We start from the raw sequence: 25,459 nt of genomic DNA, 5'->3' as shown, positions 1-25,459 counted from the left end.
AAATGATTCCGAGAAATACAGGAATTGATAAAAAAAAATATGTAACTACATGAGTAAGTGTATGAATAAATATAGGAATAAAAAGATATGGATATAGATAAATAAATGTATAAATAAATGCAGGAATATAAAATGGAAGACTCAAAAAATAAACGCGCAAAATATTACAGAAATAAATAAATAAATGTATGAATAAATTTAGGAATAAACACATAAATTCAGAAATAAATACAGAAATAAATGTATGAATAAATATGGTATTAAAAATACAGAAATAAATAAAAAAATAAATAAGTAAATTTATAGATAAATACAGGGATAAATAAATAAAAACAGAAATAAATAAATAAATGTAGGAATGAATATGGTATTAAAAAAATACAGAAATAAATAAATAAATAACAAGTAAATTTATAGATAAATACAAGGATAAATAAATAAAAACAGAAATAAATTAATAAATGATAAGTAAATTTATAGATAAATACAAGGATAAATAAATAAAAACAGAAATAAATAAATAAATGTAGGAATGAATATGGTATTAAAAAATACAGAAATAAATAAATAAATAACAAGTAAATTTATAGATAAATACAAGGATAAATAAATAAAAACAGAAATAAATTAATCAATAATAAGTAAATTTATAGATAAATACAGGGATAAATAAATAAATAAAAGCAGAAATAAATGTATGAATAAATATGGTATTAGAAATACAGAAATAAATAAAGAAAAAACAAATAAGTAAATTTATAGATAAATACAAGGATGAATGAATAAAAACAGAAATAAATAAATAAGTAAATTTATAGATAAACACAAGGATAAATAAATAAAAAATAAGTACTTTTTAGATAAATGCAAGGATAAATGAATAAATAAAAACAGAAATAAATGTATGAATATATATAGAAATAGTTAAATACAAGAATAAGTGTAAATGAATAAATAAATAAATTATTAAAAATAAATGCAGGAATAAATAAATGAATACAAAAATAAATAGATGTAAAAAATAATTACAGATATAAATAAGAAAATAAATAATTATGATTAATGATTAAACAGGACATAATTGAATAAATATCATCATAATTATTTCTACATTTATTTATTTATTATGTAATTTTTTATCCACATGTTAACGACTTAGGAGGTCCTAATCTCTGCATTTATTTATTTATTTATTTATACGTGGATTTATTGATTTACTTTCAGTTTTTATTTAAGCATCTATTTATTTATTCATTTTTGACACTTCTGTCATTTTCCATCCCCCATACAAAGGTAGATTATTTAATTAATGGTTCCTATTGAAAAATACTACATAATTTATCAGTATAAAGCAGCATAGAAGTGTCAGAGCTCAGTGAAAAACAACCAGAGATAAAAACAAAGCTGTAGACATGCCTGTGTTTAAGTGTCTGTAATTATTTTATAATTTATTATAGTCGGTTACATGTCAGTCTGCTGCTGGTGTCTGTGGACTGATGCAGAATAGTTTCTCCCAGTAGTTGGTGCTGTAGCTGTTTGATGAAGGACAGGACGCCATCTGCTGAGGACACAGGCTGAACATGTGCAGTACCACCATCAGCCACGAGGTGTCAGCGCAGGACAGGATATGAGGACATGGAGCTACTCCCTCAACATTTAATCTGACTTCATACTGAGTTTGTAAACTATTTAAAAAAAAAAAAAAAACTGGATTCAAATGTATTTATTCAAAAGTTGTAAATGTTGAAAAAAAATATGAATATTTTCATATTTATTTCTTAATAAATATAATCAATTTATTTGTCAATATTCACATTTTTTTTAATTTAAGGAATTTGTAAATGTAAAACAGATCTGCAAAATACACAAGTTCCAAAAATTAAAAAAAATAAATATGTGAATACTGACAAATAAATTGATTATATTTATTAAAAAATAATAGGAAAATATTCATAAATGTTTTTTTAACATTTACAACTTTTTAATAAATATTTTTGAATCCAGTTTTTTATTTGTGAATCTTTTTTACGTAAACTTTTTTAACGTGGATTTTGTTTGTGTATTTCCAGATCTGGTGAGTTTACAAATCTTTTTTCTGTTATATTTTTCCTCACACGAATAACATCGACACAAGTCTGTCTGTGTCATAAAGGCCAAAATAATTGTTACGATCCAATGGAAATTTATAGTAATTTAATAGCCCATAAATATAATAATTGTGCTTTTCTGTATTTTCTACCCACTATATTAATATTACAGCACTTAATTGTGTCTGTCATGTGCTTTGCTCTGGTGTTTCCTCTCTAAACGCTCATATAATGTTGCTTTGGTTCTTTAAAGTCTTATTTAAAATGTTATAAAGAGATAAACGGGGCTTAAAAACATTATTAAAGTATTTATTTATTAATAATTAGCTGTTAAATGTTGATTAATTGAGGCAGTGATGGAGATAAGTCATTGAAAATCAATGGGACGCACTGTCATGATGATTGACAGCCCTCTTGGCCAATCAGGTGCAGATATCCGTTATTATCCTCCAATCAAAACTCTTGGTGCGTGGAAAGGTGGGAGGAGCCTGTTCTGTTGTTGAGTCACCGGTAAAACCGTTACTCGGAAGCGAAAGCCGACACTGTACGTTAATAACAGCGCCTCCGGTCCTCCTCGTTTCTCCTCCCGGCTCCTCAGCGCTTACACCGGCCACGCTTTCTCCTCCACGGGGTTGAGATGTTACAGTTTCGGTCAACGGTCGCGCTCAAGGAGTTATTTCAGACCCAGCTGAAGCGTCCGTTGACAGGTGTAGTGAAGTCGTCACCTGCCGCCGCCGCCTGCTTCAGCACCGGCTGCTTGGATGGCAGATCAGCGGGCAGAGGGAGGGCGTTTGTGCCGCAGCACCTCGCCAGGAGGCACGGCGTGAGAGGCTTCTGCTCCAAGGGGGACGGACAGAATGAAGCCGCTGGGAAGGACTCATCGACGGAGAAGTGAGTACCGTTACCCCCGCTAGCTCCACCCTCTGCCAAACCTCATAGAAAATAAAGGGTATTTAATGTCGCGTTAACCGCCGGTGGAAGCCTGTGATGACACTGGGAACCACTCCTAAAAGTTCAGTTTTTACGTAAATACATTAATATATTAACGCACAGAATACACTCCGAATTAAAGAGTGGATTCTAATATAACTTTATGAATACATTATTTTAATCTTGGTCAGTTTTTTAATGTGCACAAGCGAGGCTTATTTAAAATAGTAGATATTTACAGGGGAGTTCGGCACGCGCATCACACAGGCTAACTAGCTAGCTCAAATGCTGTTCTTCTGGACGAACTAACCAGCCTGCTAAGCTAACAGGAGTGTGAGGCTACACTGTGTGAGGGGAGCAGTGAAGGGGAGAGACAGCCACAAGCAACCGGCGACACCACCATCATCCACGGCACGGGGGACGTGACACCCGGGGCGTGTTTGCTAGCTAAGCAGCTCCAAGAGCAGCGAGTTCCATTATCGGACACGTTGTTTAAGTTTGACGATATTGTTTAATTGCATTCATGTTAAAGGTTGTTTTTTAATGTTATTGTTGGCCTGTGAGAGAGGAGCATCTGATCAAGCATCCCTGCAGGAAACAGGTCAAACGGAAGCATGTGGTGTGCAGCCAGCCACATGTCGTGACCAGGAGCTGCAGCTTTCATGTCAACCTGCTGCCACCGGCTCCTCATGCCTCCTGACAGTGTACACATATGTGTGTGTGCAGCTTCGTGCACCATGCAGCCTCTACTCAATGTCTAATGAAGGTCAGGCATGACTGCATCCAGAGAGGCAACCCACACCTATGGGTGTAATGAGTTTATCTTTAGGTATCAAGTCCACTAACCACAGAGACTTCATCCAGCATAACATAAAGATATGCAATCAGTTAATGTTCTGAATGAGTTACAGAGCACAGCATGGTCAGTATCAGTAATTATTTGCAGTGCGGAGCAGATAAGGCCGTGATGTAGTGACAGAGGTGATGGTTCAACAGGGGCTAATTAGTGAGCGCTGATAGAGAGGAGAGGATGAGAGTCCTCGTAGTGACAGACAGGACGCAGGTTAAAAGCTTCTCATGGCTGATAAAGCCATAACATCACCACCACAGGGTGACGAAGCCTCCCGGAGTCCACTTAAAACCCACTGACAGCAATTAAGACGATGATCTGATGGTTCGTTGGATGTTCTGGGGGCTTGGAGAACGTTTGCACTGCTCGCTGCCACATACGCTCTGCACCTGCGTGACAAGAAATAAATCCACACCAGCAAATGGCTGCAGTCTGTGTTCGTCGTGTGATAAAGGGAACTGGAAGACCGTCTTGACGCTAGTTGGCAGTTAGCACATAAACAACACAACACAAGTTTGTTCTGGTTTCACTTCTTGTTTACTTTCCTCACTTCTGTTTGTCCTCTCGTGCCCTGAGCTGAACTGACAATCAGAGTGATTTTATTCAACGACAGGCTCCGGCAGCGCCGATTCAACACTTTGAATAGGCTGAATAAAGCTGATGATGCGGGAAATGACACACCGAGTAGGGCCACAGATGCTCACCGACAGCCAAACATTGACCACTGTCAAACTGTTGGCTTGGTGTTCCAGAGCCTTCATAGGCACAGATTGTTATTATGACTGTCTAACAACATTATGGAAAGAACCCTGCGAAGTGCTGTAAAGTTTAGTTGATTCAAAACACACATTAAACACACATTAAACACACATTAAACATGGCTTAATAGAGACACTTTCAAACACAAGTACACAAATCAGCTTCACTATAACTCGCAGCATTCACAGACAAACACTTGTCTTTATCTGGACACATTTTCCCCACAAATACAACATGCTAACGTTATTAGCACAAGACTATGGCATTTTACCTTGTATAAATTAGCCTAGCAGCTAGCAGACTTTTCCTCTTCTCATATAAAACCAGGGACAACAGCAACATTTAACAAAGGTAACATTACATAATTTGGCTCCATTACAACTCACAAGGTTCACTGACAAAACAACTGTCTGATACTAAACACGTTTTCCAAACAAATACAACATGCTAACGTTATTAGCACAAGCCTATGGCATTTTACATTGTATAAATTAGCCTAGCAGCTAGCAGACTTTTCCTCTACTCATATGAAGCCAGGGACAACAGCAACATTTAACAAAGATAATGTTACATAATTCAGCTCCATTACAACTCAGAAGATTCACCGACAAAACAACTGTCGTTTTCTGAACAAATACAACATGCTAATGTTATTAGCACAAGCCTATGGCATTTTACATTGTATAAATTAGCCTAGCAGCTAGTGGACTTTTCTTCTACTCATAAAACCAGGGACAACAGCAACATTTAACAAAGATAACGTTACATAATTCAGCTCCATGACAACTCAAAAGATTCACTGACAAAACAACTGTCGTTTTCCGAACAAATACAACATGCTAACGTTATTAGCACAAGCCTATGGCATTTTACATTGTTTAAATTAGCCAGGATAAATCACACACAAGACTTAAAATGCTATTTTTATGGAGGCTTGAGAGGCCATTTAACATTTAACAGAAAAGTGCTGCATCTGTAATATGCGAATATGATATTTTTATAACTTACAGTGACTAAAACAAGCAGCCAATCAACAAAATTGATAAACAAAAATTGGCAGTAACACCACAGTAATGCTTAAATACTTCAACAGAATGTAGGGGTGTTACTTTATTATTTTCATGATTGATTAATGCTGATTATTTTATCATCATAAAATAGTAAAAAAAAAAAAAAAAAAAAAGCCTGTTAAAGATATTTTAAGATGTAACTTCCAGTCTAAATCTGCCAAATATCCAGTTTACTTTAATGTAAGATAAAGAAAAGCAGCACATCCTCCTGTTTAAGAAGCTGTATTTTTGCTTTTACAAATGATTTTCTGTTGCTGAAATAATAAGTATCAGCTGATCATCTCAGCTCTGATAGCTTTCTGTGCAATTTACATATTGGCCTCTTAAAATCCGACTGCCGGCTCCACGTCTGGCTGAGAGAGTCTCAATATTTACTTTGGCAGCATGAAATTTCCCAACCAAATCTCCAATACTTCCCTGACAGATTATTGATGATGTCACTGGCCCTGGTCGGTCTGTGGCTGCATTCGTATGCCGGCAGCATCCAGTGTGATGTGTGTTTAGTTTTAATGAGATGTAAATGTGCCTGGAGTGTCTGCAAACACTGAGAGTGTTGACTGGGGCCTCGGCATGCTGCTGAGGATGTGCTTCATCGTCTTCGTCGCAGATACTGGACAGTCTGGACAGTCAGGCAGGAAATCCAAAGTGTGGGATCATTTTGAGAAGGTGAAGGACCCAAGGTGATACGTAAACTCAGTGTGTGACGTCCCAAGCCAGAATAAAACCACCCGCCCCAGTTTTAAAATAAAGACCAGTTCGTCTTGCCTTAAACACTGACAGCAGCTGTGCGACCAGCCTGCACCCTCCCATCAGAGTGTTTTCATGGCAATATAACGCCTCATTGCCCCCGTAGCCCGACGCCGTCCCATTTTTTTCCATTCACGGGCAATTTGCCGGAGCTGTCGGCCATGTTTAGGCAGTCACTTTGCTCAGCTGAGTGGTCGTCAGCAACATCTTGTTTCCCCCCGGAGGCTAATTTGAGTTTGAGCGAGGCCTCGGCTCGTTGTGTTAAAGAAGTCGTCAGCAGGCTGCGTTTAGACGGAGTGAGTAAGCACGACAGCACTTTGTCTGCGGCTGAGGAAGTCTTTCATTATCGGCCTGTAAGGCAGATTGTAATGTGGATTTGTTTGTGAATGAAAAGCACATTGAAACACCTGTTTATTCAGGTTTGGGATTTGTTGGATAGTTTTCTTTGACCCCGAGTATTGAGGCAAAAATAGTCACAAATGTAGAAGTTGTTGCAGCAAAAATTAAACTAAAAGTGTGTGATGACATTAGGGGCATTTTTCACTACTAATGACTCATCAAAAAATAATCCAGAGATGAACCATGGTCTACATTCACCCAGACATGAAGACTAACCCTGGTTAAGAGTCAGTAAATCAGGTCACCACCGCATGATTCAGTCTGCTGGATATAATATACACGGCGTGTTGTTTCAAGTCCCCGGGGCCCCAGCAGCACTCAGCCTCCACTCCAGTCTGGTTACCAGGGTCCCCAGGCTGTGCTCCGGCTAATAAGGGGTTAAAAATGTTTGTAATGCAGGGGAGCTTATCCCGCCCACATCGTTTCTCCTCCGTTTTTTTTGCACCAAAGCCTGGATGTTGGCGCGCTGCCCGGCAGTTGTCAGTGCCTCCAGGAGCAGATGAGTCACTCGCATGGATTGATTTGTGCAGCGCCGCCTCTCAACGCTGTCGCTTTAATGTCTGCGCTCCACCCTCCACGCCAATTTGTCATGACATCTGTGAGGCAGTGAAACCAGCCCCATCGACCGGGTCAGATAAACACAGCAGACAGAGACCGCCACGGCCTGTCAGTGCGAGTGTGTCTTAAGTGTGTCCGGTCGATGAGATACAGAAGAGGGGGACATTTGACAAGTAGTTTGGTTTATACGTCTACATTATCATTATCAAGATGACAGCCTAAATTGACATGTGCTCAATTTAGACTCTTTTCTAGTCGACTAGTCTGAGTTCAAACTTATATTTAGACAGCTGGTGAATTAGTCGTTGGGAACATCTTCTGAAAACGATGAACGTTACCCTCAGCTACGCCTCAGCACTGTTTAAGCTTCCATTCAAACGTCAGGGAAGCCAATCGTTAGGTATATCCTTAAATTTGAAACTAAAGCGGCAGGTTTGTTCAATCCTTTTCTCTATTAATCGTCTTTAAAATGTGAGAAAGTATGGTAGAAAAAGCCCAGAAGAACATCCCCAAGTCCCAGGTAACGTCTTCTACAGTCCTACCACCCCTGAAAATCAATGTGTGGCCACTTCCTGTGTCTGTCCTTTCAAATTAAAGTCCCACATGGTCCAGCCATGTAGGTTTTGATTTATTTTGACAAGGCGCAGCTCCTAACAGAGCTCACTTTTTTTTTGTTGTTGTTGTTTTTTTTTTTTTTGCGACTAAGCGACCAATGAAATCTTGCCGACTAATGACCTTTCTGGTCGACGAACGTTTGGTCTTTTGCTGATTGAGACCCAAAACTCTAAAGCCTTGATATGCAACTCAGACCCAAACAGATGTGCATCACAGTAGCCCTTTTTAAACAGAATTGTGCAAATTTGCAGGAAAGCCCAATCAGTCTTTTTTCAGCATTGGCAGTATAAAAACAAAATCGGGGAGTGCAGCAAAATGCCGCCTACCTACTTTTGTTTATACAGAATGTGCCTTTTTCGGGGCAATGGGGGGCGTGAGCAAGTAACAAAACGTGTAGCTCAGCGTGTGACGTAAACAGTGACGTGGGAGGGAAGCCGCGGCTGGTCAGTCCTTCGGCGATTCTCTCATAAGTCGGCCCGTTCTTCACCGTCCCCGTCATCTGACGGTTAATGGCCTCTTCGTTTGCGAGGACAAGGAGGGCGCACAATTCCTTGTCTCCCCAGTTGCTCATCTTTACAGTGTCTGTCAGGTTTGTGTTCGCTAATTCCTTCTATCAGCTGTTTCCTGTTTATCCACCGCCAGTGGCTCGCACGTGCGGCGTCATCAACAGCTCCTCCCACAAGTCTTCAACAGCCCCTCCCGTTGCGGAAGGCCACCTCGGTCTGTTTAAACTAAAAGGGTTCCACCAATATGACTACCCTACGCGGCTCAACTCGCCAATCCGGCTCTGTGTGTCTAAACACTCGCAGCTTGCCAGCAAAACGGCCCAACATTCGCCAAACATCCGGCAGTGTAAAAGGGGCTAATGTCTCAGAGCAGCAGCAGTGAGTTGGTTACACCTTTCTGGACAAACTGTGTGTCGAATCACAGCTGACCTTTAGAAACACGGAGAGAGAAGCCAGAGCGCTAATGAGAGCAGCTGAGGTGGATTAATGAGACCATCCAGATGTTCCAGTGGCCTTCAGCTCCGACCCTGTGGTGGTGATGCTCCCAGAGGTGAAACCTCACAGGCCTCATTAACCAAACAAGGACTCACTCTGCCTTCAATTATATTTCATTAAAATCAGTCTAATATTTTCTTTCTGCTGAGCTGCACCCATCAACCGCATCACCACGCCGAAGGAACTGTGTCATGGATGAACCAGTATTCATACTTGTGTGTTGATTATTTGTGTACATGTATTCAGTGCTGATTGTTGCAGTGCTGTGCTGATGTGTTCAAATGTCATTATCACTGTCACTAATGCAATATTCTTCCCTCTGCACACTCTCTCCCTGTTGTTGATCTGCTTGCTTTGCATTTGTAAGTATGTTTCGATTTTTTCATTTAAGTTTTAGTCTCTTCCGGTAGATGTAGAGGTTTTCTGCGGAAAGCCGACAACCGCTTTTCCCTTGAAATGACCTCACTTCCTCCCAGCGGCTGCGCTTGAATCCCCTCCCCCCTCTACCTCTACCTCTACCTCACCTTCATCCCTCCTCCTTCCTCCCCTACACACACACTCTCTGATGTGTATTCCTTCCTCACAAGCAGACATCAACCTTCATTAATGAGGTCAGACCATGCCAACAAGCAATGACAAAGTTGCCTGGTCTTTAAGGACACGACTACATGCTTATCCGGAGCGCATGAGAATGATTTTAACTGCATATTGACGCTGCGTTCCACACATGAGTTGGAAAGTCGGGAATTCAGATTTCCTGTTTTGTATGAATCTCGCTTCAAGCCCAGTTTTCACTCTCAGCGGTTGGGATTTTATTTTGTTTGTTTCCGAGCTGGAAAACTGGAACCGACCTGGACCCCTGTAATCACAGTTTTCCTGCAGAGAATTCCAGACTTTCTGACTCTGAGTGGAGCCGTCAGTACAGATAATGTTGTTTAAATGGACTATAAAGACTTGGCCCCAGTGTTTCCTCTGTGTTATTGTGCAGCAGCGTGGTCCAGGAAAATGGTGAGCCCTCAGGTTTATGGGATTAATTGTGATGTACTCTAAAGCAGAGATACTCAGCTTACAGCCGGGCGCAGTGTGACCCATCATTTTCAAATTCACAATAAAAGTAAATTGATTGACACTGGCCGGTCCGGTGTACGAGCTTAAACCGTATGATGGACCCTTCCCTAAGTCCAGACCCTGGACGAAGACTTGCGAATCATGACCCAGAGCTTTGCGCAAATCCAATTTGGTGTTGATATGAATCATAGCAGAGAGCCTGCTGTGAGCTCGTCGCCCCGTCTGCCTCCTGACACGCTACTAACTTTCCTCCCAGAGACGACTCGGTGTGGAAGTGCTGCTGAGAACACCAGCCAGGCCGTAGAACTAGATCATAGAGAGCATCAGTGTATTTAACCATGGGGAACCAAAGTTACTGCAGCTGCAAATTACAGGACAAAGAATGGGTGTAATGCAAACATCTAACTTTTGAAACTGGTCCAGTATTGAGCGAGAACGCTGCAGCCAGCAGACAGGAAACCAGCTGAAATCTAATGACTCGGGGCGTTGGTGCACTCTCAGTTTACGTCCACTAAAAGTGTTTGTTTTGTCACTGACAGGCTCAGATTGTTAATAAAAGTGTCTGACAACATTATGGAAAGGATCCCCACAGAGAAAGACCATTTTTAAAAGGTCTATCTCTGTGGCTGTTGCTGGTTTAACAACAAAGGATCTTACTCTTTAACATAAAGGTCTATCTCTGTTGGGATCCTTTCTGTAATGTTGTCAGAGACTCATACTAACAATCTGAGCCTGTCAGTGACAAAAAGAGGCACTTTTATTAGACGTAACTTGACGGTGCAAACATGCCCTGAGCGGGTACATTCCAGCCTGTTCTGCCGCTCAGTGCTGGACCAGTTTCAAAAATTGTTGTCCCCATAAAGTCATGAAAACAGGGTCATTTGAAATGGCATTGCCCGGCCTCACAGCTTGTTGGATTCACAAACTTAAAGTCTTTGCTGGGACGCTGTGATCCTGTAGCCAGGGGTGTGCTCTCAGGGGGAGTTTCATGGAGACTGTACTGTCACTGAGTGGGAGGCGGCTGGTCGTCTCTCAGCCTGCTTCCAGCCGCCGAGCCACATGGCAGCAATGTGCAAAGAGCGTTGGCAGGCTTCCACGTCACAGCTGCAACAGTCGAGGCCCAGTCATCACAGTTCACACACTGTGCTTTCATTCGGCTGAGCTGCTCCGACACTGACCCTCACACATGCAGCGTGGACAGAGATGCCTGTAAGGCACCGTCTTTATCAGACTGCGTCATGAAATATTTGCCGTTTTTCTGGCCTTTGCTTGCGGCTGCCCACGATTTAGAAAAAACGGGCTAAATAAATGCCAAATAAGGATTTCCATTCTGGGTCAGAGGGTTTGGGGTTTATTCCAGATTAGCGTAATCTATACAGAGACATTCCTGGCTGGTGTTCAAGCACAGTACACAGTTAACAGTTTACATTACAGTGGCCTTATGGCAGCATGTTAACCTGTGGAGGTTATAATACTGACCTGAGGTCAGTGTAAGGTAGTGTTTTCCAGTACAGTATTACAGTTCTTACTCACTGCTTCTCCTTGCAGTCAATAAGCTTTTTGTCCTCCTCCCTCCGCTGCAGTTCCCCTCCATGTTTCCACCTCGACGGGCCTCACTGCCAAGTTATTTTTCTCACTTTCCCGTCTGTGTGTTTGTATTTTTCTTTCCTGCAGGAGAAGGAAGGCAGGCATCCTGCCCAGCCTGGAGGACCTGCTCTTCTACACCATCGCAGAGGGCCAGGAAAAAATCCCGGCACACAAATTCACCACAGTGAGTCCTCCGAGCAGCAACGGGTTTATGTTTCAGATGATTCATATCAAACAGAGTCATGTGAACGGGTTATCCGCCATACATGCCATATCTCAATAACACCCTGAGGGAATTTCTGTTGGTTTGGCACAAACGTCTTCTTAGACTCAACAATGAAATGATTAGAATTTGGTGGTTAAAGATCACTGTCACCTTGCATCCATTTTATTCTCGTGTAGGCGATATCTCAAAAACACCGCAAGGGGATTTCTTCAAATTTGGCACAAACGTTCACCTGGAATCAAAAATGAACTGATTGATCGAACTGATGAGTCATGTTTTCGGATTTTCCGTCCCTCCTTCCTCTTGTTGTGAACACAATACCTCAAGAACACCTTGAGGGAATTTCTGCTGGTTTGGCACAAACATCCACTTAGACTCAACGCTGAACTGATTTTAGATTTTAGAGGTCAAGGGTCAAGGGCATTTTGACCTTGCATCTGTCTTATTCTCGAGAACGCAATATCTCAAGGAACATCTTGCAGGAATGTCTTCAAATCTGGCACAAACATCCACTTTGTGTCATGGACAAACAAATTACAATATGGTGGTCAAAGGTAAAGGTCACTGTGGCGGCATCCGTCGCATTTTCACGAACACCTTTGAGGAACATCTTTAAATTTTGCATAAACATCCACTTGAATGCAACAATGAAATCATTAGAATTTGGTGGTTAAAGGTCAAGGTCAATGTGACCTTGCATCAGTTTTATACTTGTTAAAGGCGAGATCACAAGAACAGGCCGATGGAATTTCCTTAAATTTGGCACAAACATACACCTGGAATCAACAATGAACTGATAAGACTTTTATGGTCCATGTTATTGTGGAATGTGTTACCACAAGAATACCTAGAGGGAATTTCTTCAGATTTGGCGCAAACATCCACTTTGAGTCACGGATGAACTGATTAAAGGTTGAGGTCACTACAACCCCGTCCAATACACAATATCTCAAAAACACCTTAAAGGATTTTATTTTTTCAAATTTGGCACAAATGCCCACTTGGCCTCAACAGTGAGATGAGTAGACTTTAGTGGTCAAAGTTCACTGTGACCATAACTCCAGAATTATGTGCTAATCTTGACCAAATTTTGCACACATCTAATAAAATGAAATGATGAAGTGATGACATTTTATAGCCAAAAGTTCAAAGGTCAACTTCACTGTGACATCATAATGTTCTGCATAAAAGACTTTTCTGTCCATTACTCAGCGTAATATCTCAGGAACAGAAGGGGAGACATTTGGTCAGATACTGAACTGGTGACAACCACAAGGTGCTAATTCTCAAAACTTACAAATAAATAAAGGGACCCAGGCTGTAGGATTTACGGCAGATAAACAAACGTGAGTGTTGCGGGTCATTAAACAGCAGCTACTCCTTGTAGCTCTCTCTCTGGTTGAATTATGAGCAGGGTGACTCCTCTGGTTCGGCCCCTCAGCTCACGGCTCGTAGGCTTATTGATTTGTTGTCGGGCTGTCTTAATCATGATGTTCCCCCTCCTCTCCCCTCTGTGCAGGCTCTTAAAGCCACGGGGCTTCGCACGGGAGACCCCCGGCTGAAAGAATGTATGGAGATGCTGAAGGTGACCTTGAAGACGACCTCTGATGGAGCACTGGACCGACACCTCTTCAAAAAGTAAGTTTTGGATTACAGATATCGCAGGTGTTTGGAAGTTGTTTTTGGTCGGTTCCATTGTTATTACCAGCATCAATCTTTCATCAGAGTCTATCATCAGAATTGTTAATGGCGGTCAGAGTCCTCCGCACTCCCCCGCAGCAGAATAAGGTCACTGCACGACATTAATTATTCATCGCTCCTCAGTTTGTCATCTGCTTCTTGTTGAGGTTGGATTCAGTCAAGAGCACGACTGCTGGGGGGAAAACAGGACGCTGGAATAACTGTGATCAGTTTAGCTTTTATGAAACTCAGAAATGAAATCACGAACCCACACCAAAGGTCAAATCAATGTGTCTGTGAGCGTGCGGGAAAATAATGAACAGCTTGTCTTTGCTTCTGTTTAAAGGGCAACTGTTACACGTCTAACTGTCCGTTATTACAGCACTGAGACAGGAAGTGTCAGTATTAATCAGAGTTATAGTAGTCTAAGAACATTATACACAAGCTGCTAAAAAAACAAAACAACCGGGCTGCTGTGTCCTGCCAGAGGAAATGATGCCGGCTGACAGCTTGGCCGAGAGGTGGGGTATATGACGGCTCACCAGGGAGCTGTATCCTCGCCCAACAGACCCCAGCACCACCGCTCCTGGCTGGGATCCATCACATCCGCTCCTCCCCGGGCTTATTTATAGAGCAGGGGCTCACAGAGGGACGCACGTGAGCGGGCGGTGGAGTGTAGCGTGTTTTCTCCGCAGGGATCCCATGCTACAGGGATTAGACAGGGTTTGATGCAGTGAGATAGCTGAGCCACAAATCTGTCGGCTACCAGAGGAGCAGAGCTGCTACCGCACCGCCTTATTATGAGTCATACTGCTTGTGGTGCGCTCGGATAGAAATCTGGAATACCTGACAGGATTTGAGAGGGAGATTGGTGGAGGAAGGAGCGTGCTATAGACGTGTGTGTGTTTTATAGTGTCATCTCGTCATTATGACACGGGGAAACCAGGAAATATGCTGCTGCAGATTTCCATTGTGTGAATCTGAGCACAGATACAGTTCTTTATCCTCCTCTGCTCCACCCCTCCCTGCTGTAGACCCATTTTTATCTCTTTTAAGAGGGAATGGAGGCAATGAAATGGCTGCTCAGCTTTACAGTCAGACCCAGGTTATGTAATTTAAAGACTGTGTAGGGACCCCAGTGTGCAGAAATATTTAAATACAATAGGTGAAACTGCATGTGAGTAGCATGAAGTGGACATGACTGTGAAGAGGAGACTCGTCGGTACCCATAGACCCTGTTTTTATTCAGATACCTTGAGGTGAGAGGTCAAGGGACCCCCTTTGCCAAAATTTCGCTTTACTTCCACCCATCCATTTTCTTCCGCTTATCCAGGGCCAGGTCGCGGATCGCACCCCAGACGTCCCTCTCCCCAGCAACGTTTTCCAGCTCCTCCTGGAGGACCCCGAGGTGTTCCAAGGCCAAATGAGATATATAATCCCTCCAGCATGTTCTGGGTCTGCCCCGGGGCCTCCTACCAGTGGGACGTGCCCGGGACACCTCCAGTGGGAGGCGCCCAGGAGGATCCTGATCAGATGCCCGAACCCCCTCAACTGACCCCTTTGGACGCGAAGGAGCAGCAGCTCTACTCTGAGCTCCTCCCCCTATCTCTAAGGCTGAGCCCAGCCACCCCATGGAGGAAACTCATTTCCACCGCTTGTATCCACGATCTCGTTCTTTCAGTCACTACCCAGAGTTCATGACCATAGGTAAGGGTTGGGACATAGAAGGGCCAGTAAGTCGAAAGCTTTGGTTTCCGGCGCAGCGCCCACATCACTGCAGAAGCCGCAACGACCCACTGATCCATCTCACGCTCCGTTCTACCCTCACTTGTGAACAAGACCCAAAGATACTTGAACTCCCACTCTTGAGGCAGTAACTCTCCCCCCAACCCGGACCCGAACCCCTTCCTCCCCCCGGCTGCGCCTTGAGATCCTGTCCATGAAGGTCACAAACAGGATTGGTGACAACGGACAACCTTGGCCATACTTGAGAGCGTTTTTTTAGCCCCCTTCCCGACAAGCTACCATGGCATGGTTGCTGCACTGAATTCCTGACTTGTATCTTCACTCCTTTAAAACTCAGCCCGCTCCAGACTCTGAAAGGCTGCAGGGATCCTGGCCGAGGACGTCAGCGTCCCCTCAGAGTGGAAGAGGTTAAACAAAGGTGCAGAAATCCTCCCGGCGTGCTCATTTTGAAAAGTCACCAGGAGATTTTCGCCGTGGAAATAAAGGCAGTGAGCCAGAAAAGCAAACAGGCTCCAAAAGACAACACTGCTAATGACTTGATACTTGACTCCAGTAGCAGATGTCTCAGTGGCAGCTGGTGTGTGAAGAACGGGACCAGTTCAGCCAGCAAAGATTTACCACACTGAAGAGCGTAAAGCCAATGTGATAATTAGGTTGAGGCAAAGTCTGAAGTGTTAACTGTTGGGAGAATTAACCACCCAGCTCCCTGACTCCTGGCTCACTGTCGCCCTGTCTCCTGTCTCAGGTGTGTCCAGAGCAACATCGTCCTGCTCACCCAGGCCTTCAGGAAGAAGTTCGTCATCCCAGACTTCCAGCCCTTCTGCGCCCACATGGACGAGCTCTTTGAGAACGCCAAAAACATGTCAGGAGGGCAGGTGAGTGGCGGCGACAGACGACCGCACAAACACAAGCATCTCTGTCAATATTAGGCGATAACTGTAACAACCTTGGGGTGTGATGCTGCAGGTGGCCGACTACATTCCCCAGCTGGCCCGCTTCAGCCCGGACCTGTGGGCCGTCGCCCTGTGCACCGTGGACGGACAGAGGTCAGGTCCAAATGTTTATTCATGTCTGTTGAGCTGCTGTTCGCACCTCATCTGCAGTGATGAGAATAAAGTAGTGTCAACACACTTATGGTTACACTTGGTTGGTTGAACCCTTCCTCAGATATGTGTGTGTGTGTGTGTGTGTGTGTGTCTCAGGCACACTGTGGGCGACACCAAGGTTCCCTTCTGCCTGCAGTCCTGCGTGAAGCCGCTGAAATACGCCATCGCCGTTCACGACCACGGCACAGAGTACGTGCACCGCTTCATCGGCAAAGAGCCCAGCGGCCTGCGGTTCAACAAGCTCTTCCTGAACGAGGAAGGTGAGGAACACACACACACACACACACACACACACACACACACACACTGTGTTGTGACTCAGCCAGCTGTGGCTGAACTTTCTCTTCAACACTCACATACTCGCAGTAAGAGGATCCGTCTCCAGGCCTGGTTGCCATGGCGCTGTAGTAAATAGTTAATGAGAGGTTGCAGCAGAATAAAACAGAGCGGCCAGTGTGTAACAGAGACTCATCATAACCTGGATGAAGACAAGCTGCTGGCACGTGGCTGTGTACGAACCAGACGGGGCCGAGCAGCACAAAGACTCAGTGTTGAGGATGACGTGCGCAGCTCAGCCACAGACGTCTGAGACGCACCGAGGAGCTGTGAGCGTTCAGGCTGAAATCACCAAACCCACCAGACTCCATTTAAATGTTCAGCTGGAGCCTCAGGCACCAGATTGTTCCTGACAGGAAGCTGGTGTGAGAAAGTTTCCTGGTTTCCTGTCATTGTGATCTGACAGAGCAGATTACTCCCCGGCAGCGGAAATAATCCAGCTGTTTATTTTTAGATGATTTTTTTTCCAAACATTGTCCTGTTCTGTTTCATGAGAGGATTAAAACACACTGCACACACTGTGTTTAGTTTCTGTGTGTGTGTGTGTGTGTGTGTGTGTGTGTGTGCTGTCATGATGCTGTGCGGTCACACACCTCGTTAGGCTGATGTTCACTCAGTGGATTATTCTACAGTGTTTTGACCTCCGGTGTAAAAACGTTCCTGAACGTCCTGTCTTTACTTTTAGTATTTTATTTATTTATTTGCTTTCATGAATATGTGTTATTTCTAAATTAATTTGTGCTCTAAGTTTCCACTTTTCTGTTTCTATAAAAGGCTCCTCTTTTATTTTCTCCCTGATATACAACTTCACAAAGTCAAAATAAATACTACTACTACTACTAACAATAATAATAATGATAATAATGATAATATAAAATATAGTCAACTAATGCAAGTAATAATAACAATAATGATAATAATAATAATAATTATTCAAATATGATAATTAAATAAGATTAAAATTATAAAAATCTAATATACTAAAATCTATACTAAAAGTAATGATAATAATAATGATAATGATAATGATAATAACAATAATAATAGAATAAATATAAAATACTGGACATTTTTAAGATATATAAAAATATAAAATGATAAAATAAAAGTAATTATAATAATGAATTTCCCCTCAGGGGGATTAATAAAGTAAAATTAAAAAAAAAGTAACTCTATTAAATATAAGTAATATAATAGTAATAATTATAATTATAATAATAGTGATAAAATAAGAATAAAATTATAAAAATATAAAATACATAAAAGTAATACTAATAATAATGATAAGAGTGGTAATAATATAAAATATAAATAACCTAATAAAATGTAAAACTACAAAAAACAAATAATAATAATAACAATAATAGAAGAAATATAAAATAAAAAATTAAAAATATTTAAAAAAAATGAAAATATAAAATGATGAAATAAAGTAATGATAATGATAGTAATATAATAATAAAAATAACATAATAAAAATGTACAACTATGAATTATAAGTTATATAATAATAATAATAATAATAATAATAAAATAAAAATGAAATAATACAATATAAAATAATAAAACAAAAGTCATACTAATTGTCAATTAAATGAAATGAAACTGAATTAATAATTTATACATTAAAGTGTATAAAAATATATTTAGAAAAATAAAAAAATGTGTTTCCTCTCCTGCAGATAAGCCGCACAACCCCATGGTTAATGCTGGAGCTATTGTCTGTACCTCCCTCATCAAGGTAAGCTGCGTTTACACACCTCTCATGAATGCTTCACAACATTTGTTCAGAAACTGATCGGCTCAAACACAGACGTTTTTAGGTGATTTAAGAGTTTCAGAAAAGAGTTTTATGTTGTTAAAATGATTCCAGATTGTGAGTGGTTTTCATTTCCTGAACTTCTAACTGCAGCTAAAAAGTCGTGTCCTGACAGGAAGTGTATGAAACAGAATTATAATCGTCTGGAGAACGTGTTTCCTCCAGATTAGGGAATACGGGGGAGATTAAGGTTATAGATAATCACGCTGAAAGGGGATTTGGTCGAAAGCAGCATCGCTCGGATATCCAGCACACAGACAGTTTAGAGAATGGGCGGAGGTGGAGATGGAGACCAGCGTGGCCCACTGCTCTTTCCTCCGACCCTCACACACACTCTGTCAGACACACCAGAGCTCCAGCTGCTGATTTAAATTAAAACCCTGAGTGGCTGACCTGAGATCAGGAGGTGTCCCTGCAGGATGAGGAGCAGTTTAATTATGATGAATCCGACCTGCCTCTCCTCAGAAACTGTCTCTGGACACATTTAGAGTCCTTTAAGACCCGAGTGCAACAGCTGAACGACACTTTTCATTCACGTGTAAATGAAGCGATGTAGGATCTGCTGCATGTCACAGGACATAAACCAGGAGAGCAACACAGACACCGTCTCTCAGCAATCTCAGGGACTCGTTGAAAAGCTACAGCCAAATATATTTCAAGAGTTGCAGCCGGGGTAGGCAGGAATCTGGAAGAGCAAATAGTCCTCAGCCACCTCACAGTCCCTCCGCCTCACTCCCCACCGTTGTGGACTGCTTCCCTGGGAGGAAATAGACCTCAGCGCCAGGTCGAACGAAAGAACGTTTCACGATCCATCAGGATTCCGGTTGCTGCCCACTCTCCTCCTGGCAAGGTGCTCTGTAGCAGCAGGAGTGAGGTGGAAGATACAGTGCGATTCGAGGCTCTAGCTAATGTTAGCTAGAGGCCACAGCCGTGAGCCTTTAGCTTAAAGAAAGCTTTTATCTCCATCTCTGAGACACTGCTTCAAGAATCTGTAATTTTAATCAAGAAGAGTGTCTGTCTCATTTGGCTGTCATCGCCTGTCAGTGACATCATGTGTCAGAGTGGTGATTGTCTGCCAGAAGCTTCATAAAGCAACTTTTTATCCAGTTTTACGCCACATTTTTAGAAAACATGCTTCAGGTCTTGGTCGTTTTTCAACTAGATGTTTTAATTAGATGACGGATTTCAGTCATCGGACGTCTGGATCATAAGTCACCAGCTCAGCCCCTCCTCGCTCCGCTCTCTGTTTATCAGACCACAAATGAGACAGTAGCCCCTTTTACACTGCCAGATTTTCGGCGAATGTTGGGCCGTTTTGCCGGCAAGCTGCGAGTGTTTAGACACACAGAGCCGGATTGGCGAGTTGATCCGAGGTGCCCAATTTTCTGCCTCGTAGGGTAGACATATTGGCGGAACCCTTTTAGTTTAAACAGACCAAGGCGACCTTCCACAACAGGAGGAACTGTTGAAGACTTGTGGGAGGAGCTGTTGATGACGCCGCATGTGCGAGCCACTGGCGGTGGATAAACAGGAAACAGCTGATAGCAGGAGTTAGCGAGCAGCTAGTAGCAAGAGGGAAACACAAACCTGATAGACACTGTAAAGATGAGCAACTGGGGAGACAAGGAATTGCGCGCCCTCCTTGTCCTTGCAAACGAAGAGGCCATTAACCGTCAGATGACGGGGACGGTGAAGAACGGGCCGACTTATGAGAGAATCGCCGAAGGACTGACCAGCCGCGGCTTCCCTCCCACGTCACTGTTTACGTCACACGCTGAGCTACACGTTTTGTTACTTGCTCACGCCCCCCATTGCCCCGAAAAAGGCGCATTCTGTATAAACAAAAGTAGGTAGGCGGCATTTTGCTGCACTCCCCGATTTTGTTTTTATACTGCCAATGCTGAAAAAACACTGATTGGGCTTTCCTGCAGATTTGCACAATTCCTGTTTAAAAAGGGCTAAAAAGTAGCGAGCTAGCCACCCCACAGTCCCTCAGCCTCACTCTCCGCCGCTGTGGGCTGCTTCCCCAGGACATTCGGTCAGCAGCTTTAGTGGCTCAAATTTGACCAGTGTCAGGTCTATTCTGTGTAACTGCAGCAACAGAAAGTTTTCTGAACCGGCGGGAGGTGGTCTGCAGCGGCGGGGAGTGAGGCGGAAAGCACACAGTGATTCGAGAGTCGAGCTAACGTTGGCAACATAAACATGAACTTGTAGCTGCAGCTGTGAGCCTTTCGGAGGTGCAGGAGTCAAGTTTTGCCCAGTGACGCCAGAATCAAACTGCCTACCCCAGCTTCAATAACAGATGTTAGCCTGTTAGCTTTTCATTTATGCTCAGGAATCCATACAATCCTGTTGTTGTCCTTGTTTTTGATTTGTAGTGACACAATGAGGTGTTGATTAGTTAACCCAACTCAAGTCCAAACGCCTCAGAACAGCTGTTGACATCATCCTTTGTTGTGTTCACATCATTTGGGAATGATTGTCATTGTGTGATCTGAAAACAGTTCTCCTGTTGGTCCGATCCAACCAATCCCTGTTTAGGTCTCAGTAGCTGCAGATTGATTGTATCCATTGATCGGAATAATAAAACCAGGTTGTGTGCATGCATGCGTCCTCCCCTCCTCCTCCCTTCCCCTCCTCCTCCTCCTCCTCCTCCTCCTCCTCCTCCTCCTCCCCTCTCTGACTCTCGCTCTAAACTTCAAATACACTCATGTGCAATGTACCTTTTCAAGGCTCGTTGTGTGGTTTTATGTGTTGTTGCATATTTTACAGCATTAGGATCTTTGGGAAATTATGACCACAGCAACAGGTCAATGACGTTGGTAATTTTTTCCTTTTTTAATTATTTTCCCCCTCTTCTTTGGTCTGGATTTGTGACAAGCTTTTAGCCTTCACATGGCTGTTTATGAATGTTTCAATGTGGCTTTTATACTCTTCACCTGCATTCTCCCAAACTGTTTATACATTATAAACAGTACAGCTCTGGCTGAATTCAAACACTGGTTTTATATCATACTCCATTTCTTTCTGCAGAGGAGGTTGTTTTTTGATTTCTGTGGTTTTCATTTATATGCTGAGATTACATTTTGTCAGCGCAGATAGATTTAACTCTCGTCAGCGTAGGTCAGAGAATCAGTTTTTGTCTGTTGGCCTCAGTGGTTAATAAAACCCACAATGTGTACTCACACTGCCAGCTGCACGACAAACAGGCCTGCACTCTTACTGATGAGTGTTTACCATTTATCTTGATATTGTATTAAAGAGGTGATCCAGTGATTTAGTATCGGACAACTTTATAACACGTTGAAGCAACAGACGTAGACTTTAAGTCCAAGGATCAGTAGCTATGTTTCCATCCAAAAGTGATTCCAATCATTGGCAAATGCGCATTAAAAGAAATACGAATCCTGTGATTTTTCCGCAAACAAAACAAGTCTCGCATTCTTCTTCTTCTACGTTTTCTGGCGGTTGGCAACCAGCTTGTAAATGCGTTACCGCCTTCCCGACCCGAGTGTGAATATCACCATGGAGAGAGGTGCGCTACGTCAGACTTAATTCGAACATAACTGTTTCCATCCCCCGTTTTGCGAATCAACATTTTTTCGAATCAACCAAAACCCAGCTAAAGCGAGCGTATTTTAGTTTGTGCAAATCAGGGGATTTTAATTTGAATTTTGGCGTTTCCATCATAATTTTCTGATGCGACACTTCTAGATGCGCATCTAAACAGGCTGATGGAAACATGGCCAATGAAACCCCTAAAACTCATCTCTGTCCATCAAAACAACATGTTTTTAATTTTGTATTCGTCAAAAACTCCCAGCATGTCTTAAAATGACTTCCATGTATTGGCTGATTTATAGTTTTACATAGGCGCTACGCTCCAAAATGCTAGGTTTGCTTGATTCACAACACCATAAAACATAAAACATGTCTTAATAGTGACAATATTAAACTAAAGCACAAATTTCAGCTCCGTTATAACTCACAAGACTCACAAACAGATTAATTGTCTTATACACGACATGTTTCCCCACAAATACAACATGCTAACGTTATTAGCACAAGCCTATGACATTTTCAGTTGCATAAATTAGCCCAGCGGCTAGCGGACTTTTCCTCTACTCATATGAAGCCAGGATCAATCACAAACATAAATGCCATTTATGTGGAGGCTTTAATGTCTTCACAATTTATTGTTTCTTATAAGTGAAATTAAATAAAAGCTTCGTTTCCACTGAGGGAAATGGTTTCAGCTTACAGAGATATACAAAGGCACGACACGTAGCTACAGTCATTGGGAGGTGCACGTCCGGCTGTGGTGGAGGGTGGGCATCATCAAAGAGCCTACACTTTAGGTATGGCGTAGCTTCAACGCATAAGTATAAACCCAAGTTAACCCTACTCATTTGCCTCATTTAAAATCTTAACTCAGGGCTGTCTTGACATGATTTTAAGCTAACGTGGAGGTAGAGGAAGAACAGATCTTTCAGTGAAAGTAGTAATAACTTTGCCTTTGTGTGGTTGTCTGTTGACGAGCTGCAGCGTGATGCGTCCAGTGTGTGCGAGGGCAAGGTTAAAAACTTGACTGTCACTTTCTTAATAGATATAGGATTCATACTTCCCGGTCAGTAGGTGTCGCGCTCACACTCGCCCGCTCTCGCTCCACTCTTCATTTCTACAGGTTGCCAGGTTCGTAAACGACAGACAGCAATGTCAAGAGTCTTTTGTGGTATAGTTTTTAAAAATGATAATTATAAATCATGAATCCTCTCTTGTGTGCGCCCTGTACAATCCCCGTAAAGCATTTTTAGCACTACTCGTCACTAATGCTAATGTAATTAGTCAACTGGGATCCTTTGTCGTGGTGGACACACGAATTCCCTGATTCAACAACGTCCTGTATACACAAAAACACCAAAATGTTCTTGATATTAAAACGCCAAATATATTCCTCTGATTTAATTTCCCACCAATAATAATAATAATAATAACATGATAGTTCGGCTGTACTAGATATTTGATATATTCAGTAGATATATCTTTTTACGACACTATTTTACAACAAGCCGCAAAAAACTAACATTACCGTCCCAAAAACGCCGTTTCTAGAGTATTAGGTAAAATATCTGAAATTAGCCGACATTTTAACTTTTAGTTCATTTAGGTGCAGTGTAATTACCAGTTCGGCTTTACTAGATATTAGATATATTCAGCAGATATCTTTTTACAACCCTGCTGCGTTAGTTAGCAAACATTAGCTTACCTGTGCAGAAGGAAAGCGGCAACCTCTGCGTGGCTTTTTAGCCCTTTTTCTGCCTTCAGCTGACACCAGCGATCAAAAGCTGAACTGATGTTGATACTGGTTTTGCTTCTCTGTTGGTCGGCTAGAATTTGCGACGGATAGCGCTGGGACGACGCCATACCTCTGCAGCCAACGTAACGTAACCAACGTAACCAAATCAAAATATTCTGGACCCGTCAAAATTTCTAAAACAATTATTTCTTTACTGTACTTATTTTTTTCAGGAAAATATAGACTTTAATTCTACACCTTTCTAGATGTTCTATGGATGTATTATTTTTAAAAATATTCGTTCTGATGAAACAGCTATACATATGACCTTTAAATAGCTCCAAAAAATCACTTAAAAACACTGGATCCTACGTTTCCCATAATGCATCTTAAAACACCTCCTTGTCCGACTGCCTCTGCCTCGTGAAATTCCACTTTTTATAAATGCTGCACACCCAGAGAAGGTCGTGTGACGTGTCGATCATGTGGCTCGCAGTGTGAACACACCTTAAACTAACTCACCTGCTTCCTTCGACAAACACACCTGTACACTCTGATCAGCAGCTACTAAGCTAACGTAGAGTCGTCAGTTTACTTTGTTTCCTTTGAAATTTTCTACGGTAGTTTTTTTTTTTTTCTTTGACAGAAACTGAGGGAATTAACAGTTTTGTTTCACCTCCTCATCTCCAGCTAGTCTCCCACCTCTAATCTTAATTCATCTGATGCCATGACTGGTTTGATTGGTCACATAACTGATCAACTCGTAGTGTCAAATCAATAGTGATGTAAATTTACACTGTTTCCTGTCCTAGTTTAATGTGGATGATGATAGTGCTAATGTCATGACATGGGTTACTGTTAGTGTCAGTGGCACATTGATGTCTTCTTACATACAATTTAAAAAGCTTTTAATAATGTGATTGTGTTTGTGTTTCAGCAAGGGGCGAGCAACGCTGAGAAATTTGACTATGTGAGTATTATATCAATCAATCAATCAATTAATTTTTTTTATAAAGCCCAATATCACAAATCACAATTTGCCTCACAGGGCTTTACAGCATACAACATCCCTCTGTCCTTTGGACCCTCACAGCTGATCAGGAAAAACTCCCCAAAAAAAAACCTTTAACGGGATAGCATGTTTTTATTTGTGGTTAAAGGCGTGTGTACAAACTGAAGTAAATGTCTGATTTATAAAATGTCAGAGGAAAAACAAAAATCTGACACAATTCCCAAAGAACATTTTTACGTATTTTAATCTAATTTAATTTTTGTATTTTTTTTTTTAATAAATTGTGAATAAATTACATTTATTTACAAATAAATATTAATAAAGATATTTTTTCTAAACATTTACAGCTTTTTAACAGATATTTTATAATTCAGGTTTTTTTTGTAAATTGTGGAATTTGTGTATTTATTTGCAAAATATTTCTGTGGGTTTAAAAATTAAAATAAAAATATTTAATGTTTAACCCACAAAATATTTTGCAAATAAATACACAAATGTAAAAAAAATAAAAAAAATAATTCATTGTGCGTAAAATACCGATCTGCAAGTGTAAAATTGAGATTCACA

General features: G+C 41.7%; 1 protein-coding gene across 4 annotated transcripts in view; it reads left to right on the top strand.

Annotated features, from left to right (window-relative positions):
• The first annotated feature begins 2,583 nt into the window (after nucleotides 1–2,583).
• LOC117250178 (glutaminase kidney isoform, mitochondrial) overlaps nucleotides 2,584–25,459 on the top strand; it is a 35,333-nt gene continuing 12,457 nt past the window's right edge. The window contains exons 1-8 of one of the 4 annotated variants that reach the window (XM_033616217.2): nucleotides 2,584–2,978; nucleotides 11,765–11,855; nucleotides 13,417–13,535; nucleotides 16,069–16,198; nucleotides 16,290–16,369; nucleotides 16,526–16,689; nucleotides 18,448–18,506; nucleotides 24,818–24,850. In XM_033616217.2, the coding sequence (XP_033472108.1) occupies nucleotides 2,725–2,978; nucleotides 11,765–11,855; nucleotides 13,417–13,535; nucleotides 16,069–16,198; nucleotides 16,290–16,369; nucleotides 16,526–16,689; nucleotides 18,448–18,506; nucleotides 24,818–24,850 (930 nt within the window). In that variant the 5' untranslated portion in view covers nucleotides 2,584–2,724. Of the gene's footprint in view, nucleotides 2,979–11,758; nucleotides 11,856–13,416; nucleotides 13,536–15,873; nucleotides 15,977–16,068; nucleotides 16,199–16,289; nucleotides 16,370–16,525; nucleotides 16,690–18,447; nucleotides 18,507–21,051; nucleotides 21,407–24,817; nucleotides 24,851–25,459 lie in introns of those variants that run through there. The other 3 variants (XM_033616216.2, XM_078165879.1, XM_033616219.2) reach the window with 3 other exon arrangements.

The sequence above is a fragment of the Epinephelus lanceolatus genome, chromosome 24 (genome assembly GCF_041903045.1).
Source record: "Epinephelus lanceolatus isolate andai-2023 chromosome 24, ASM4190304v1, whole genome shotgun sequence".
Classification (NCBI taxonomy): domain Eukaryota; kingdom Metazoa; phylum Chordata; class Actinopteri; order Perciformes; family Serranidae; genus Epinephelus; species Epinephelus lanceolatus.
The sequence above is the reverse complement of the archived record's forward strand: the minus strand, read 5'-3'. Positions and strand labels throughout refer to the sequence as shown.